This window comes from Dipodomys merriami, unplaced genomic scaffold, assembly GCF_024711535.1.
Source record: "Dipodomys merriami isolate MVZ:Mamm:240054 unplaced genomic scaffold, mDipMer1.0.p SCAF_25, whole genome shotgun sequence".
In the NCBI taxonomy this organism is placed as follows: domain Eukaryota; kingdom Metazoa; phylum Chordata; class Mammalia; order Rodentia; family Heteromyidae; genus Dipodomys; species Dipodomys merriami.
Genome location: NW_027203937.1, coordinates 15768837 through 15787869, shown reverse-complemented (window position 1 = coordinate 15787869; position 19033 = coordinate 15768837). Strand labels below are relative to the sequence as shown.

Here is a 19033-nt window from a genome sequence, read left to right as displayed (position 1 = left end):
AAACGTTTAAAACATGCTAAAAAAAATAAAACAGGAAAACATCTGACACTTGGCAAAGATTCAGTAAGTGGCGGTCACTTATCAGCAAATAACTAAATTGTTTTACAGTGGTTTGTTTTGTTTTTAAATTTAAGTGATAATCTTTTCCTTTATATTATTACGGAATTTCAGTTGGCAAGACCTGGGTGTGGTCTCCGCCCATGTTTGTAATCCCAGCCGTCTGGAGGCTGAGGCAGGAGGATGAGAAATTGCAGGTTGTCTTGGTCTACCCACTCAAACTTTGTCTCAAAACAACAAAACCCAGGTGCCAGCGGCTCCTGCCTGCAATCCTAGATGCTCAGGAGGCTGAGGTCTAAGGATTAAGGTTTGAAGCCAGTCCGAACAGGAAAGTCCTTGAGGCTCTTATTTCTAATTAACCACCAAAAAGCTGAAGTAGAGCTGTGGCTCAAGTGGTAGAGCACCAGCCTTAAGTGAAAAAGCTAAGGGACAGTGCCCAGGCCCTGAGTTCAAGCCTCATTACTGGCATATATACAACAGGAAAGTCTGGTGCTTGTGGCTCACGCCTATAATCCTAGCCACTCAGGAGGCTGAGATCTGAGCATTGAGATTCAAAGCCAGCCTGGGCAGGAAATGAGATTCTTATCTCCATCTAACCACCAAAAAGCTAGAGGCAGAGATGTGGCTCAAGTGGTAGAGTGCTAACCTTAAACATAAAAGCTCAAGAGACAGCACCCAAACCCTGAGTTCAAGCTCCAGGACCAGCACAAACAAAGAAATAGAGAGAGGGGTAGGGGGAGAGGAAGAGAGGAAGGAGGAAGAAAGGAAGGAAGGAAGACGGAGAAAGAGAAAACCAAAAGAAAAAAAATTTAATTGGCAGAGAAGGTTCATAATGCTCCACCTGGCTGGAGGTGACAGGAGGGCCATTGGAATGGCCAGGTGCCATTCTAGGTGGAATGGCCAATCACAGACAAGGTTTTTGTTGGTTGGTTGGTTTTGGTGTTGTTGTTGTTGTTGTTTTGGTCAGTTGTGGGGCTTGAACTCTGGGCCTGGGCGCTGTCCCTGAGCTTTCAGCTCAAGGTAAGCGCTCTACCACTTGAGCCACAGCACCACTTCCAGTTTTCTGGTGGTTAATTGGAGATAAGAATCTCATGGACTTTCCTGCCGGGCTGGCTTTGAACCGTGATCCTCATATCTCAGCCTCCTGAGTAGCTAGGATTACAGGCGTGAGCCACCGGCACCCAGCCAGACAAGGTTTTTGATGAGCAATGCCAGCCCACTCCATGGCAACACAGCCAGATAGGCAGTTGTTTTCAAAAATCTGCCAAATAACAATTAAGCTGGGGAGGGGCTCAGATGGTAGAGGGCCTGCCTAGCAAGTGGAAGGTCCTGAATACAAACCCAGTACAACTACTACTAATAATATGTAGCTCTCCTGTATTCTTCTCAACAATCTTCTTTTTTTTTTTTTCAACAATCTTCTTAAAACTAACAAAACAGATGAGGAAACTGAGGCACAAATTAAGCTTTATGGTATTTGCCCAAAGCCACACAGTTAGGATACAGAGCAGGGTTTCTTCCTGCTGGCTGCAGATCTGCCATCCCCACGGGAAACTGGATGGACAATCTACTAATTGTCCCTCCTGCCTCTGTGTGTGTGTGTGTGTGTGTGTGGTGTGTGTGTGTGTGTGTACTTGTTGTTCAAGGCTGGTGCTCTGCCACATGAGCCACAGCTCCACTTGGTTTTGAAGTTAGGTGATCTATAAACTCTCCAACCTCAATCCTGCTGGGGCAACCCTACTCTCACACCCATATGCATGGGACTTCAAAGACTTAATACAAAGAGAAAGGTATGTGAATGATTTTATATTAATTAGGTTCTAAGTGATATACTTCGTATAACTGGAGCTAAACAAAAATATTAAAATTTGTAAGTGGCGGGCTGGGACGGTGGCTCAGTGGTAGAGTGCTTGCCTTGCATGCATGAGACCCTGGGTTCGATTCCTCAGCACCACATAAGCAAAAAGAAAAAAGCCAGAAGTGGCGCTGTGGCTTAAGTGGTAGAGCACTAGCCTTGAGCTGAAGAGCTGAGGGACAGCACCCAGGCCCAAAGTTCAGGCCCCACAACTGGACCAAAAAAACAAAAAACAAAAAATAAATAAAATAAAATTTGTAAGTGGCTATGGGGAGTTGAAATTGCATACGTGGCTGATGTTATATTTCTACAGAACAGAGCCATGGCCTCCCTTCGCCTGTAGGGAAAGCCTAGGTCTGCAAGCCAGTGACAGGGCAGGTTCAGGATATTCCACATTAAGTTGCTCCTGCTGCACACTCCTCCACCCACTGTGCTCTTCTGCCCTCTAGTGGCTGTTCTTCCACACTGCACTCCAGAGACTTTTAAATCAGCTGATGGGACCCCACTTGACTTGTCATTCTGAAATTTTGTGGTCCCAAATCATTTATTTGGCTTACCTACTATCCTGTTTTGATTTTATTGGGATAGGAGAAAATTAGGTCATAATTTCATGGCTCTATAGTTCTTTTTTTTCATACTGGGTTTGAATTCAGGGCCTAGAGCTTGCTCAGCAGGGGCTCAACCACTTGAGCATTACTTCCATCCCTTTTTTGTTATCTTTGGTTATAATTTTTTTTTTTTGGTGCTGGTCCTAGGGGTTGATCTCAGGGCCTGGGCACTCTCCTTGATTTTCTTTTGCTCAAGGCTAGCACTCTATCATTTTGTTGTTGTTGTTGTGGGGCTTGAACTCTGAGCCTGGTCGCTGTCCCTCTCTTTAGCTCAAGGCTAGCGCTCTACCACTTGAGCCACAGTACCACTTCTAGTTTTCTGGTAGTTAATTGGAGATAAGAGTCTTACAGACTTTCCTGCCCCGCGCTGGCTTTGAACTGCGATCCTGAGTAGCTAGGATTCCAGTGTAGCCGGCACCTGGCTACTCTATCATTTGAGCCACAGCTCTCCTTCTGGCTTTTTGGGTAGTTTATTAGAGATACAAATCTTACAAACCCAGCACCTTTGGCTCTTGCCTATTAAAAAAAAAAAAAACTCATGGACTCTCCTGCCCCGGGTGGCTTTGAACCACAATCTTCTGATCTCCACCTTCTAAATAACTAGAATTACATATGTGAGCCACCAGCACCCAGCATCTTTTGGTCATTCTTCTGGTGGGGTATGGCTTTGTGACCAGGCCATCCAAGCTGTTCTCCTACTTGTGCTTCCCTGTGTGGATACCACTGCCACCAGCCATTGATTGAGATTGAGATAGAGTGCTAAGGATTTTTTTACCTACATTGGCCTAGATTACAGGCTTGAGCCTTCTTCACTGTTTTGTTGTTGTTTTCAGTTGTGGGGCCTGAACTCGGCCTGGGCGCTGTCCTCAGCTCTTCAACTCAAGGCTAGCGCTCTACCACTTGAGCCACAGCACTACTTCCAGTTTTTTCTGCTTATGTGGTATTGAGGAATGGAACCCAGGGCCTCATGCATGCAAGGCAAGCTCTCTACCACTGAGCCACCTTCCCAGCCCTCTTCACTGTTTTTTGTGTACGGATGCACTGGGGGAGGGGCTCTATTACTGAGCTTTTTTGCTTAAGGGTAGCACTCTACCACTTGAGCTACAGCTCCACCTCCAGATTTTTGGGGGCAGTTAATTGGAGACAAGAGTCTCATGGACTTTCCTGCTGAGGCCGGCTTCAAACCAGGATCCTCACATCTCAGCCTCCTGAATAACTAGGAGTACTGGCATGAGTCACCAGCATTTGGCTTCTTCACTGTTTTGACCAGTTGCCTCCACAGCTATCACTATCACTATAATAATGGCTTAGGTGCCTCTTAACCTCTTTGTGTGTGGCTTTTGGTGGATAGAAAGTTAGCACTTTTGTTTGGAAAATGATGTTATGTGCTCCTTTAAATTCCTTCACATGAGGTCTGGGAAGGTGGCTCAGTGGTAGAGCGCTTGCCTTGCATGCCTGAGGCTCTGGGTTCGATTCCTCAGCACCACATAAGCAAAAAGAAAAAAAGCCGGAAGTGGCGCTGTGGCTCAAGTGGTAGAGCGCTAGCCTTGAGCTGAAGAGCTGAGAGACAGCACCCAGGCCCAGAGTTCAGGCCCCACAACCGGACCCCCCCCAAAAAAAAAAATTCCTTCACGTGAATAGGTAGTTGGATTTGGGAGCTAGATTTTTAGTCTGGTAAGGATCTCCTTTTCCTTTAGCAAAAAGTTAACAGTGTGGTGCCAAGTTAATCACTATGAAGATTATGATGATTGTATATGGACATTATATAATGTACATAAAGCTCTTTGTTTATTTTTGGTGCTAGTACTGGGGTTTGAACTCAGAGCCTAGATGCTGTCCCTATACTGTTTTGCTCCAGGCTAGCACTCTAGCCACACCCATACTTCTGGCTTTTTGTTTCTTAACTGGATATAAGAATCTTGAGGAATTTTCTGCCCAAGCTCACTTTGAACCCCAATCCTCAGATTTCAGTAGTAGTTAGGATTACAGGCTGGCATCCAGCATTGAACATGAAGTTTTTAGCACAGTGTCTGGTACATTATAAATTCTTAATAAATATAGCTATTGGTATATGGAATTGTTATTTATATAAGCAACAATCTTATTTTGTTATTGTTAGTGGTGTTCATGGGGCTTGAACTCTGGGCCTGGGCGCTGTCCCTGAGCTCTTCAGCTCAAGGTACTCTACCACTTGAGCCACAGTGCCATTTCCGGTTTTCTGGTGGTTAATTGGAGATAAGCGTGTCATGGACTTCATGGACTTTCCTGCCCAGGCTGACTTTGAACTGCGATCTTCAGATCTTAGCCTTCTGAGTAGTAGGAATACAGGCATAAGCCACCAGCACACAGCAAGCAACAATCTTTTGATAGTGCTATTTGTTCCCATCTGCTAGGTTTAGAAATATTTTATTTTTAGACTGGATTGTACTATACAGCCCAGGCTGGTCTCAAACTCATTATTCTTTTGCCTCAGCCTCTCAAGTGCTGGGAATACCAGCATACACTACCATGCCCAGCTAGAGCCTTCTTGGTAAGTAAACAAAGAGAGTGGAAAGTAATAAAATTTTAATGGATTGCTAGACTGGGAAAATACCCAGCTGGTCAGAATCTGCCTGGAAAATTACCCAGCAAGACCAAAGCAGAGTTAAGCAGGGCAAGGGAAGTGGACAGGGAATAGGTCATTGGGCAGCTCCATGGGGAACTCTGGATTTTCCAGGATGCACAAAGATATTCCCAGGGTTGCAAGGAATGGAAATAGAAGCTGCAGAAGGGAATGGAATAGCATAAAATATACAACTGTCCAAGGAAAAACTTGTGTGTGTTTTAAGTAGATAATTGCAAGTATCCAATTTCTGTGGCATTTGAGTTCCTGTGGACATAGGAAAATTAGAAGAATAACTAACTGGTTTATCTTGAAGTGTTGACATCTGATAATGCTGGAAATTATTGTGAGTGCTCTATTCCTTTCTGGTAATGAAATTGACCATGATGCTAAGTTTGGCTGCTGGCAAGCATGATATCCACAGTGTTGGAGAACCAGTGTGGGGAAGATGGTATTTCATCTTGTAAAATTAAATTGGACAAGCTTCCTGTCTCTGGGTCCTTCAATCATGTTACTCCTCAAGAAGAGCTAGTTGGTTTTCCCTGCCTGGCTGTGAGCCTGCTCTCTCCCTCCTAACCCTTGCTGGCCCTGGGCAGGGCTTTGCTATAGCTGTCCTTCTCCCTCATCTCTCCAACACTCTAGGCCTCAGAGCTATAACAGCCATTGCTGTAGGGCTGAGGGTCCCAGCACTCAAGGCCTGTAGAACTCTAACACTAGAAGGTTCAGCCTCTTAGACTCTGTGTGTGTAAGAGAGAGAGCATGCATGTACACGTGTGTGCGCCAGTACTGAAGCTTAAACTCAGGACCTCACACTCTCCTTTAGCTTTTTTGCTCAAAGGGAATAGTCTCCTGCTTGAGCTATACCTTCAATTCTGACTTTTTGCTAGTTAACAGGATATAAGAATCTCATAGAGGGGCTGAGAAGGTGGCTCAGTGGTAGAGCGCTTGCCTTGCATGCCTGAGGACCTGGGTTCGATTCCTCAGCACCACATAAGCAAAAAGAAAAAAGCCGGAAGTGGCGCTGTGGCTCAAGTGGTAGAGTGCTAGCCTTGAGCTGAAGAGCTGAGGGACAGCGCCCAGGCCCAGAGTTCAGGCCCCACGACCGGAAAAAAACAAAACAAAACAAAACAAAAAAAAGAATCTCATAGACTTTCCTGCCCACACTGGATTTGAACTGTGATCCTCATATCTCAGCCTCCTGATTAGCTAGGATGGAATACAGGTGTGAGCCACCAATGTTCAGCACTTCTTAGCTTTTTACTGCTCCTTGTTGTTTGTTGCCAAGGGCTGGGCACTGGTAGATAAAGCCCAGAGAAATAAACCTTCAAGCCAAATAGCCAAGAGGCATCAAACTCTGGCTTCTAAAGCCTGGAACAGTAAGTCCTGAACTCTGGGCCTGGGCGCTGTCCCACTCTACCACTTGAGCCACAGCGCCACTTCCGGCTTTTTTCTTTTTGCTTATGTGGTGCTGAAGAATCGAACCCAGGGCCTCAGGCATGCAAGGCAAGCGCTCTACCACTGAGCCACCTTCCTAGCCCTGGGCACTGTCTTTGACCCTCATTGTGCTCAAGGCTAGCACTCTTACCACTTGAGTCACAGCACCACTTCCAGCCTTTTCTTTCTTTCTTTTCCTCTCCTTCTCTTCCTCCTTCTTCTTCTTCTGTTGTTGGTTGCGGGGCTTGAACTCTGGGCCTGGGAGCAGCTCTTCAGCTCAAGGCTAGTACTCTACCACTTGAGCCACACCGCCACTTCCGGTTTTGAGTGGTTTATTGGAGATAAGAATCTCCTGGACTTTCCAGCCAGCAATGGCTTTAAATTGTGATCCTCAGATCTCAGCCTCCTGAGTAGCTATGATTACAGGCCTGAGCCACCAGCACTCTGGGCTTCAGCCTTTTCTTTTTATTGGAGATAAAAGTCTCAGGTACTTTTCTGCCTGGGCTGGCTTTGAATTGTGATCCTCAGATCTCAGTCTCCTGAGTAGCTACGATTATAGACATGAGCCACAGCCACGTGGCTTAAGACTGATTCTTAACACTATCAATCTTTTTGTTTGCTTCAGTTTGTGAATATTACTAGTAACCCACCCTCTTCCAATTGCTCTATCAAATCTCATAGACACAAAACCAAGGAAAACACTATGGATCTCTGTTATTGAAAAGATTACAAAGATTACAAGATTACAAAAGTTATTGTCCAACAGAATGTAACTGTTAGCGAAATGAGTCCCTTCCCACAGCTTAGTCCATTCTTTCCCTTCTCTACAGCTTAGCATTTCCCCTTCCTAGGCAACACCAGGCCCATATAGTAAAGGCAGTAAATAATCAACTTCCAGCTCCCTTTACCTTGGGATAGCACTTCTCTGGGGCAGCTGCCACCATATAAGGCAACAAGAGCCCCTCAGAGTGACCTTTAGGTCTGGGCAGTTGCAGGACCCTGATCTACTATGGACAGCATCCACAAATCCTAGTCCACCATGATGAAGCCCCTGGCCCACACGTCCATACCAGGGTCTCTGCCTCCTACCTCCTTCTAACCCCTCCTAAACCCCCTAGGTTATATAGGTCATCCCAGACAATAGCCCATGCTTCTTCTCATTCCTCCCTTGTGAGAAGGAGTCTTGCCAGCCCCCTTTCCCAGCAATAAACCTTTCTTTGTTTTTTGTATCTAGATGTCTGCGTGGTTCTTTGCAAAGTCTAATTAATCATATTTAAGCTTTCAATAACAGAAGACTCAAATGTTACCACACATATCATTCTAAATTTTCTAGCAGCCATGTGAACAAAAAACAACATGACAAAGGTGAACATGATTTTAACAACCTATTTTAATCAGTATATCTAAAGATATTGTTTCAATATATGCTCAGTATAAAATTTTATATTTGTTATACTTAAAAATCTAGGGTGTATTTTATTCTTACAGCTCTTTACCACTCAGACTAGTCCCATCTCATCTACTCAGCAGCCACATGTGGCCAGAGGTGACAGTAATGGCCCTATGGATTTCTCTTCTGGTTAAGAGACACTAAGACTTCTGCAAAAAAAAGTTATGGGACTTGGTATTCAGCCAAAGACATCCACACTGTTGTGATCAGAAATCTGTATATTTGTGACTCTCTGCATCTTATTTTTCTTGTCTTAATTTACCAAGTCATATATGAATATAGTTACATATTTATTTAATGTCAGACCTGGGGCTTGAACTCAGGGCCTGGGGTCTGGGCACTTGTCCCTGAGCTTTCTCAAACAAGGATAAATGCTCTACTGCTTGAGCCACAGCTCTACTTCCGGCTTTTTGATGGTTAATTGGCGATAAGAGCCTCATTGGCTTTCCTGCCTGGGCTGGCTTCAAACCTTGGTCGTCAGATCTCAGCCTCCTGAGTAGCTAGAATACAAACCTGAGCCATCCGCACCCGGTTTAGAGGCTTTCTTTACGGAAAACTACATTTCCCATGAGCACTGGTGGGCGTCAGTGTCGCACAGTTTTGTCGTCAGGCCGCGCTCCTTATACCCACTTCCGCCCGCGAGTTACCTCTTTTCCTTTCTGCAGCGCGCGGCAGCAAGATGGCGGTGCAAATTTCCAAGAAGAGGAAGGTGAGCAGCCGGGCCTGTTCCCGGCAACCGCAGCGCCTCGTGGGGCCAGGGTCTTCTCAGGGTGTCGTCGGAAGATCCGCGGGCCCGTGTCCTACCCTAAGAAGCGGCTACAGCCGTTTGGCGTTCCCGGTGGGCGTGGATGGCGGCGGATTGAGTGCGAGGCCCGCGCCGACGGGCGAGATGTGGCAGGAAGGGAGAGACGGGTTTCTCCGGTTCCGGTGGAGATGAGCTCCGCTCTCCTTGCCTGTTCCGGAGAAGCGGCTGGTGAGCAGGTTTTGGCCGACAAAATAGGCATACGCGTGGCGTTTTGAGCGCGTGAGCCCTGAGAGTTTGTGACATGAAGTCTCAGCACCGACCCTGGAGAGGCCTTGGGAGGAAGGCCGCGGGGACCGTGCAGGGAGCTGAGGTTCCTTCAGACTTTTAACTTGTCAGCCCAAGTTAGAGAAGTAGGTAAACAGCATTAGCTTTGTGTCTGTTACTTCGCATAGATGTTGAAGTTTAAAACCACAGTGCTGTTAGGATTGATCAACTCAGTCCCCAAGTAGTGTAAGGTCACATTAAGTTGCCGGGGTTCTCGGGGTTGTTCTGTCTGCAGTTTGAAGTCTTAACTGCTGTAAAAGTCTTTTGAGAGCTACAAGTAGCGGTGGCCCTTGCTATGCTGAGTAAACGGAACCCACCATTTTCAGGCAGCTTTTTGCTTGGCATGTGTAAATAGCAAGTTCTTCAACCCTTCAATGAAGAGGTGATGACGAGTCTGACTTGGGAGTATTACCTTTGGCCAGATAGCCCCACTCTGTGCTGCGTTCTGTGGCATAGCTTAAAGGGACCTGGTGGAAGAAACTTCCTAAAGATGACTTAGAGGCATTTGTCTGAGAAGGGTTGCTTCATTTTCTATGGGAACAAGAGTATTGGATTTGGATGAAGGGTGCAATCCCCAGTTGAGAGGAAAGTAAGCCTTTGTCCATATCATAATATTGGAATTTGCTTTTCTGGCTAGTTTGTTGCTGATGGTATCTTCAAAGCCGAACTGAATGAATTTCTTACTCGTGAGCTGGCTGAAGATGGCTACTCTGGAGTTGAGGTCCGAGTTACACCCACCAGGACAGAAATCATTATCTTAGCCACCAGGTAAAAACTTAAAAACTGGTTGGACTTCATCTTGGCTTTTGTTGTTAAAAACTGTGTGTGTTTCCTGGCAGATGAATGAGGTTTTGTAAGTTATGAATGTCTTCCCCTCCCCTCACCCTTCCAGGACACAGAATGTTCTTGGTGAGAAGGGTCGTCGCATTCGGGAATTGACTGCAGTAGTTCAGAAGAGGTTTGGCTTCCCTGAGGGCAGTGTAGAGGTGAGTGGTCCTGGTTTATCTTGATTATCATGCATTTGGAAACAGCTCTTTATTTTTTACAGTGCTGGGGTTTGAATTCAGCACCTTGTGGTTGCTAGGCATGTGCTCTACCTCAGCCCTTTTATTTGCTTTATTCTTCAGATGGGGGTCTCAATCTTCCCCTCCCTTTAATCTTTTACCTGCATCTCTATAGATATATAAGTATAGAAGGGATCCCAGGGCAAGAACACCATTCCTGCTTGTTGAGATGTGGTCATGCTAAATTTGCTTCTGCTGCCTTTGGACCATAATCTTCCTGATTTAGGCTTTGAAGCTAGACTGAACTACATAGCAAGACCTTGTCTCAAAAACAAAAAAATAAGCGGCTGGGAAGTGGCTTAGTGGTAGAGTGCTTGCCTAGCATGCATGAAGCCCTGGGTTCAATTCCTCAGTACCACATAAACAGAAAAGGCTGGAAATGGCACTGTGGCTCAAGTGATAAAGCACTAGCCTTGAGCAAAAAGAAGCTTAGGGACAGTGCCCAGGCCCTGAGTTCAAGCCCCAGGACTGGGAAAAAAAAAGCAGTGTGCTTAATCTGGTGGGTTTCCTATTTCACTTGGGTTTATAAATGATATATAGAATAGATTGGCAATCCTCCTAGTCTCTCCCTAGTGTGGTAGTGGGAAGGCAACCGCCTAGTATTACGGTGCTGTGTGGGTATAGAAAAAGTGTTTGAGGGACATGGTGATACATAGAGAACCTTGTATGGTGACAGTGCTGGTTTTTGCTGGAAAACTGGTGAAGGTAACTGGATGTGCCTTGTCTCTTTAAAGCTATATGCCGAAAAAGTGGCCACAAGAGGACTGTGTGCCATTGCACAGGCAGAGTCTCTGCGGTACAAACTCCTTGGAGGGCTTGCTGTGCGGAGGTAAGTATCTTGAGATGACTTGCTCATGCTCTTGTATGAATCAGTATGGCATGTCTGCCATTTTTGTCAACAAATGAGTTATAAGATCATCTACTTTTTGCCAGTTAGGTCAATAAGATAGTGCTAATCCATGTTCCTACTGAACTGGTAGGCTAAATGATATAGCTAATAACCTATAAGAGATGGTCAGTGCTACAGTTTGGCAGGAGGAGTTTTGTGTGCTTTGGGAGTAGAGTAGAAATGGAACTGTGCAGGATGACCTTTTTAATCTTTTTAGGCTTTAGGAAGGACCTTTTAGCAGATAGGCAGTAGGAGTAATTCAGCCCCGTTACTAAGCTGTTACTTAAGTACTTGTGGGATGCCACAAATTCAAATCAAGCTAGAAAGTCATTTAGAGTCATCAATTGTTCACTCTGGTGGGGATGATAAGGCCACTGCATGGTCTGATGAGGGAGAGCCTGAGATCTATACACTAAAACCTTCGAGATGTGTATACATAGTATTGTGAATAGAGAAAAAGAACATGAAAAGGTTGGGGTTCCCCTGGAGCTAATCCTACTAGTAAGATTTCAGTAGAAAGCTTTTCGGTTCAACTTTGTAAAGTAGAATATGAATAGGAAAATGGAGGTGTGTCCCAGCCATCTGTTGTAAGCCCTCTCTATATAGGTTTTGCACATTTAGATTGGGAAGTCCTGGTTCCTAATCATATTATTGACACTTGAGTCTCCTCTCTTTAAGTGGTAAATAGGAATTATACTACCTTTCAGTGGGGATGAGAATTTAGAAGTGTCTGGGGTGGTTAGCTATCAAATTATCTCAGGAAACTAAATGAGTTGGGGGTGAGAGCATGATATTTTAAAAGCTTCTTGGAGATCTATAAGGTCTTTTTTCCTATCTAGCACTTTAATATCAAGGTAAATTCTAAAGGGTGCACTAAGTGGCTGGGGCCAGTGGGGTTTTAAGTATTTTTCTCAATTTTGAACATGAGAACAATTTGGTGAGCATTTCTAAAATACCCATGCCTCAGTTTTGGCTCGCCAGATTGCTAGAGAAGGACCTAGTCATCAGGGATTTTTTGGTTTGCTGAGGCACAGTTGGCAAGTACCTGGTTCGAGGGAAATAGCCATACAAGAGAATTGCTATTTTCTGGTCAGGTTTGTTTTCCACTAAAGTAACTATTACAACAGTGAAGTTCCAGTTCTGCATTTTAAAATTGGTGGGAGGGGTAGGTGAATTCTCTTTGGCAGTGTGGATTTCTTGTTCTTCAAAGGGCCTGCTATGGTGTGCTGCGGTTCATCATGGAGAGTGGAGCCAAGGGCTGCGAGGTTGTGGTCTCTGGGAAACTCCGAGGACAGAGGGCTAAGTCTATGAAGTTTGTAGATGGCCTGATGATCCACAGTGGGGACCCTGTTAACTACTATGTCGACACTGCTGTGCGTCATGTGCTGCTCAGACAGGGTAAGCAGTTGAGGATGTTGTGGCGAAAGGCGTTAACAGATTGCTTTTTGTAGACACCTCTGGAAAAATTCACCTTAGAAGTAGCTAGGCACAAGTGTATACCTTGGGGCTGGGAAGGTGGCTCAGTGGTAGAGTGCTTGCCTTGCATGCCTGAGGCCCTGGGTTCGATTCCTCAGCATCATATAAGCAAAAAGAAAAAAGCTGGAACGGCACTGTGGCTCAAGTGGTAGAGCGCTAGCTGAAGAGCTGAGGGACAGCACCCTGGCCAAGTTCAGGCCCCACGACCGGACCCCCCCCCCAAAAAAAAGTGTATACCTTGGATTTGTGGCTTAGCTAAAATTGTATTATGAGACAATTTGATAGTTGGTTTGTCATTAAGCATCTGTACCCTTCGGTGATGACACGATGACGAGTCAGAAAGGTCACATCCTGCTTCTGGTCCTTGTCAGTGCCATGTTCTGTGGTGCTGTGCATGGGTTCCTTTGGCAAAAGTGTCCTGTTCATTGATTGATTTAGAGGCATTTGTCTGAGAAGGGCCACCCAATCCAGCAATACTTGGGTAAAATGTTGTGTCCTGTCCTGTTAGGTGCTGGGTGCCAGGAAACCCAACTAGGCCCTAATTCTCATATGTCCTGTAGGTGTGCTGGGCATCAAAGTGAAGATCATGCTGCCCTGGGACCCAAGTGGTAAGATTGGGCCTAAGAAGCCCCTGCCTGACCACGTGAGCATTGTGGAACCTAAAGATGAGATCCTGCCAACTACCCCCATCTCAGAACAGAAGGGTGGGAAGCCAGAGCCACCTGCCATGCCACAGCCAGTCCCTACAGCATAACAGGTATGTATGTCTTCAGGGAATCCTTGAGGCCAAACAGGAACCTATTCCTTTTTTTCTGTACTGGTATCTCGCACTGGTAATACACACTTGGGAATTAAAATTGGATCCCCATGCTTTATGTGGGAGAGTACAAATAGGAATCTGGATCCTATCTTTCAACCTCCCACAACTGTTGGGATGGGGATGGATATTTGCCTTTCTTTGTTTTTTTTTTAAGAAGGTCCTAGTGAGGGGGTTAGTGATATAGGCCTGTAATCTCAGCATTTGGGAGGGGAGGTAGAGGTGTTTTAGGACTGAGTTCAAGGCCAGTGTGGGCTTTGTGTATAGCAAAATTATCCCCCCCAAAAGGTGGTTCTGCTTTTACTGCCATGTTTGACATTTTTCCCTTATTTGGTAGAGATTTTTTTTTTAATAATTACTTGCATGAGGTAACTAATTGCCAAGGTTGACTTAACCTCCAGTGTTTTCTCTTTTTTTTTTTTTGTTCTTATGTGGTGCTGGGGAATTGAACCCAGGGCCTCAGACAAGCAAGGCAAGCACTCTACCACTGAGCCACCTTCCCAGCCCCTTTGGTAGAGATTTTTAAGGTACTCTTTCCACCAATTTGCTATTCTACCCTTTCAGGGCTCTCTTAAATAGTAACACCAAGTCCCCTTCTTTGTGCCCTAGCCACATAAGAATTTTGTCTCCCAGTGCTTCTTTTATCTTAATGCTGATCCATATCTTAATGAAAATCCATAGTGAGAGTGTGTACTCCATACCTGGTAAATGAAGGAATCTGATGCTCAGGTTATTTTCTTACTGTTGTGTTTTATTTGGTTTCAGGGTCTCCTTGGCAGCTGTATCTGGAACCTGGATGTTGCCCTAGAGACATGTAATAAAATCATGTACAAAGACATAAGGCCTTACTAGACTTATCTGTCCAGTAATTGGTGATTTTGGCCTACAGCCTTGCGTATCCTCTTAGCTTAAGCCAAGACTTGTTTGGGATTTGTAAAGGTCAGAACTGGAGGACCCAAGCAGAGCTGACCAGAGAAATACACTATAAGACATCAAAGGCTGATGGCTACAGGTCAGCATCATGGCTAATTGTGCCTTAGGATCACAGGTTTAGAAGAGGGATTAACCTAGGTCTCTTGCACTATATCACTGAGTTATATCTACAGCCTAGAGGAAAATACATTTTAATATTTTTCTGGTGCATAAGGAAATATTTTCTATTTGGTCATATTGTCCTAGGTATAGGTATTCTATAGTAATCTGTCCTGAGTATTTGCTCTTGGTATCTATTTTGTAACAAATTGGATGCTTTACTTTATTCAGGTGATGATAGTGAAGGACAAGTTGGCTTGAAAACCATATGACTGATGTTGAAATAAAGTTCCCCTTAATGTTGTCATGGGCTTGGGATGTGGCTTGGCTAGTTATTTTAAAAAGAAAAAAAACCACTAGCTGCACAGATGCTCAATCTCTAGTAAGTGATTTATCTTCTCAACTACACTGAATTACACCAGGCCAAACTTTACTACACATGTGCTTATTAATATTTTGAGTGAGTAATGCTGAAAACATACTGACAAAAAGTATTTGTTTTCCTATCAACAATCTACCTTTAAAAAACAGCCTGTAAGTTTTTAGAAGTAGAACATGTGGTTAAAGCTGCAGAACTCAAGGATGAGGACTGGCTATTACTGAGTTCTCTAACTGCCAACATCGCTAATACAGTAGACCCATTTAGTAGGATTCAGGGTGAGTTGGAGCTCCTAAACATAAATATAAAAGCTACCTTTTCCCCCCCCTTTAACAGTACTTCCAATCAGTGGTGATGCCTCAGAAGTGAGCTGTCAAACTGATTCCTTATGGGAATTCTATTCCTGTAATACTGTTGGTGTTTATTATGTGTGTCATTAAACCTAGTACTCTACCATTAAGCCACATGTCCAGCCCCAGTGTTTATTTTGGAACTTGTGGTTTGTTTAAGACATGACTTTGTAGTGCTAAAACATTAAAATTTTAAATACTTTCACATTTACTGAGTACTAGAAATAGAGCAATGTAATTCTGGCATAGCCCATTAGAAGCCTTTGTATTAAGTGGTCTTCCCTCTGGTAAGTTGTGAAAGTGTTCAACGCCACCAGGAGGTACTCTAGCAAAAAGGATTGCTGCACAGTAGCTATTTATTTATTTTGGGTCCGGTCGTGGGGCCTGAACTCTGGGCCTGGGCACTGTCCCTCAGCTCTTCAGCTCAAGGCTAGCACTCTACCACTTGAGCCAGAGCACCACTTCCGGCTTTTTGCTTTTATTTCTTATGTGGTGCTGAGGAATCGAACCCAGGGCCTCGAGCATTCAAGGCAAGCGCTCTACCACTGAGCCACCTTCCCAGCCCGCACATTTGCAATTTAAAGAGGAAAAAATGTTACATGTAAAAATCACAATTGTCAGTGTATTATATAGTCTCTCCCCAATGGGTAAGGCAGCCAAAACCATACTGTGAGGTCCCAGAACTAGCAGGCAAAAATAAGGCTTTGGACATGAGATGTGTTGACATTTTTCATGTACCCTGTCCTTCCCCCAAGGACAGGCTCAACTAATAAGCTTAAGGGAGGGATGCACCAAGTGAGATCTTTGGAAAGATGGCCAGTAAGGATCGTGGACCAAAATAAAACTGACTGATAAACCAGGAAAAATACAAAAAAAAAGGGTGAGGACAGTGTTCAGGGCTGGGGGGGTGGGGGCTACCTCATTCTAGCATGTCATGACCACCAGTTTGTCAGCCTGTCCTCAATTACTAGTGCTGGTTAATTTTGAAAATGTTGACCACAGTAAAGGGAGCACCTTATTCTGTCAGAGCACTTTGTCAAAGAGACTACCTGAGTTATGCTGTCACCAGCACTGCTTCACTGATAGTGGACCTGTAACTCCCAAGTATAAGACCTTCTAGAGGCTGGAGTGTTCTAAAATCCATTGGCTTTTGGATATAATAGCATGATGCACCCTCCCTGCCCTCACTGTAAAGTTCTGGCCATAGGGATTACACTTTCTACTGGGAGATGGGCAGGTGTCATTCCCATTTTAGAGTCAAAACTTCAGCCTTAGAGATAGTTATTTTTTAAACTAAATTTACAGCTAGATGTCCCTGGCTCATGCCTTTAAGGCAGCCTGGACAGGAAAGTCCATGATTAACAACCAAAAAGTTTGAAGTTGAGCTGTGGCTCAAGTAGAATGTTAGCAAAAAAATTGTCAGTGCCCAACCCTAGACCAACACAAGACAATACTAACAGCATGACCAATATGAGGGGGTAACAATTCTAAACCCTGAACTGGGAACAAATTTCATTCCAACAACTGGAATGTGGACAGATTCCTTTATTAACCTTATTTGACAGCCGGTTCAACCTTGAATATATCTTGGGGAACTATGATTTTTCTTGGATCTTGAACAATGTTTATAGTAGCCCATCATCTGATTTTTTTGGGTTGGGGGGAGCCCAGGTCTTGGGACTTGAACCTGGGGCTTGGGCACTGTCCCTGAACTTTTTTGTGTTCTAGGCTAACACTTTGACCAGTTGAGCCACAGCACCACTTCTGGGTTTTTCAGAGTAGTTTATTGGAGATAAGAGTCTCACAGGACAGGAAATGTGGCTTAGTGGTAGAGTGCTTGCCTAGCATGCACGGAGCCCTGGCTTTGATTTCCTTAGTACCACATAAACAGAAAAGGCCGGGAGTGTCAGTGGTTCAAGTGGTAGAGTGCTAGCCTTGAGCACAGAGAAGCTCAGGGACAGCCTAGACCCTAAGTTAAAGTCCCAGGACTGGCAAGTCTCAGACTACTTGCCCAATCTGATTTCAAACTTTGGTCTTCAGATCTTAGCCTCCTGAGTAGCTAGGGTTATGGGCATGAGCACTGGAGTTCTGATTTTTAGGAGCAAGAAACCTGAGAGCCTTGGCTTAAGCCTTGTCTGAGCCAATGTCCTCATTTTTACAAATGAAACAATGAATGAAGCCCAGTAGCTCTGAAATTCAAATAAAGTTGCTTCTTGCTGTAGAGGGCTAGCAGTTCAGCCTGGCAGGTGCATTCCTGAACAAAAAGCACTGATGGATTCATCCTACCCTCACTTGTGGGTCATCCACTGACCCTATTCACAGCCCTCTGCTGAGCTAGAGGAGCTAGATCCTTTGAATTCCTCAGCTCCCTTGGCCTGTAAGGTGTTTTTGTTTTGTTTTGTTTTTTAACTGTTTTGGCTTTTGTTTTTGTTGGTTATGAGGCTTGAGCTCTGCGCTTGGGCACTGTCTCTCAGCTCTAGCTCAAGGTTAGCGCTCCATCACTTGAGCCACAGCACCACTTCTGGTTTTCTGGTGATTAATTGGAGAGTCTCACAGACTTCCCTGCCTGAGTTGGCTTTAAGCCATGATCCTCAGATCGCAAACTCCTGAGTAGCAGGATTACAAGCATGAGCCACAGGCGCCCAGGTTTTTTTTGTTTTTAACATAAAAGTACATTTTCATTCCTTTTAAAGAGCAGTATAAAAGAATAATAAAACATCAAGTCACAAGACCTACTTAAAAAACCTCCAGGTCGCCGTGCGGTGGTAGCTCACGCCTGGCATTCAACCTCCAGTACCACAAGAAATCAAACCTCAAATACTAGCTTTTTTAGGTTGGTGACTTCTGTGATGTGATAACACATTAAGTTTCTGTTCTCAGATGAGGGTCTGGCAAACATGCATTCCTAAGAGGTCATACAGGAGAAATGGTAAGGGGCCCCCCTTTACCTAGAGGGCAGCCTATAAAGTACATTGAACTAGGGGCTAAAAGCCAGGGAGGCCATATATAACATGGTCTCCATTAAAAGTTATGGGCTGTTTCCCTTTGCTTGGTGCTTCTGTGGATGTCCTCACATTTAAACTATGTCTCCCAGTTGAAGACTCCCTAGAGGCAGGGACAGTATCCATTCAGGTAAGACTTCCATGTGAAAATGATGATATCTCCTGCACAACTGCTGTGCCCAACACAGTGTTGTCAGATTAACAATTTATGAGGCAGGATGGAAAATAGGCTTTTGAGATGGCCAGAAATAGGTTCGAATCCTGGCTCTGTCATTGCTCACCACCCCACTGACCAGCTCATTTCACAGCTCCTCATGATGGTGGAGACGGGCAACAGAAGTACAGGCAATAGGAAGAACATTGGGGACATGAAGGTCACTTCCTGGCACATGAAGTACACAGTACTGGGCTTGCCCTGGATGTGTGCCTTGTTCCTGGGCAGGCTAGAAACATGGTGCCTTAGTTTTGTCCTTAGTGATATTGTGGGATAGGGTCAGGCAGGATCAGTGGGGCTGGGACTCCATCCCCCACCCTGCTGCCATTATCAGCTGTGTCCAGATGGTCTCAGGCTCCTTAATCTGAGGTAATTTGTGAGCTGAACTCAGCTGGTGCTTTGTGGCTGTGATGGGTCAGTCCTAGCTAGAGAGACCCTGCAGTCAAAGCCCTGGGGCTTTGAAGATGGGGAGGGTGTGGGCCAACCTTTGCTAGAGAGTACTGGGAGCAGATGACACTCCAAAAGGCAATCTTAGTACAAATGATGGGCCTGCAGATGGGCCTGGCAATGCCTCCAGCTTTTGAGCCTCAGGCACAGACAGCTTAGCTCAGAATCTCTGGTGTGCTTTGTTCCCTCTGAGCTACCTCCTTGTCCAGCAATTTTATCACTGTCACTGGAGCCCCAGGCCACACCAAGCTTTATAATGGCAGCAGTGCTTTACATTGATAGGGATCT

The 19033-nt window shown here is 45.0% G+C and overlaps 1 protein-coding gene and 2 non-coding genes across 3 annotated transcripts; all 3 read left to right on the top strand.

The window, feature by feature from the left end:
• The first annotated feature begins 8637 nt into the window (after nucleotides 1-8637).
• Nucleotides 8638-14162, top strand: Rps3 (ribosomal protein S3). The gene is made up of 7 exons (XM_070034995.1): nucleotides 8638-8715; nucleotides 9713-9843; nucleotides 9968-10061; nucleotides 10874-10968; nucleotides 12239-12426; nucleotides 13065-13261; nucleotides 14087-14162. Exons 1-6 carry the CDS (start codon nucleotides 8686-8688, stop codon nucleotides 13256-13258), a joined length of 732 nt encoding a protein of 243 aa, XP_069891096.1. The 5' UTR covers nucleotides 8638-8685; the 3' UTR covers nucleotides 13259-13261; nucleotides 14087-14162.
• On the top strand, nucleotides 9445-9593 carry LOC138836662 (small nucleolar RNA SNORD15). Its single transcript, XR_011374980.1, has one exon. It is a non-coding gene; the product is annotated as a small nucleolar RNA SNORD15 (small nucleolar RNA).
• LOC138836661 (small nucleolar RNA SNORD15) lies at nucleotides 12816-12961 on the top strand. Its single transcript, XR_011374979.1, has one exon. It is a non-coding gene; the product is annotated as a small nucleolar RNA SNORD15 (small nucleolar RNA).
• Nucleotides 14163-19033: the final 4871 nt, after the last annotated feature.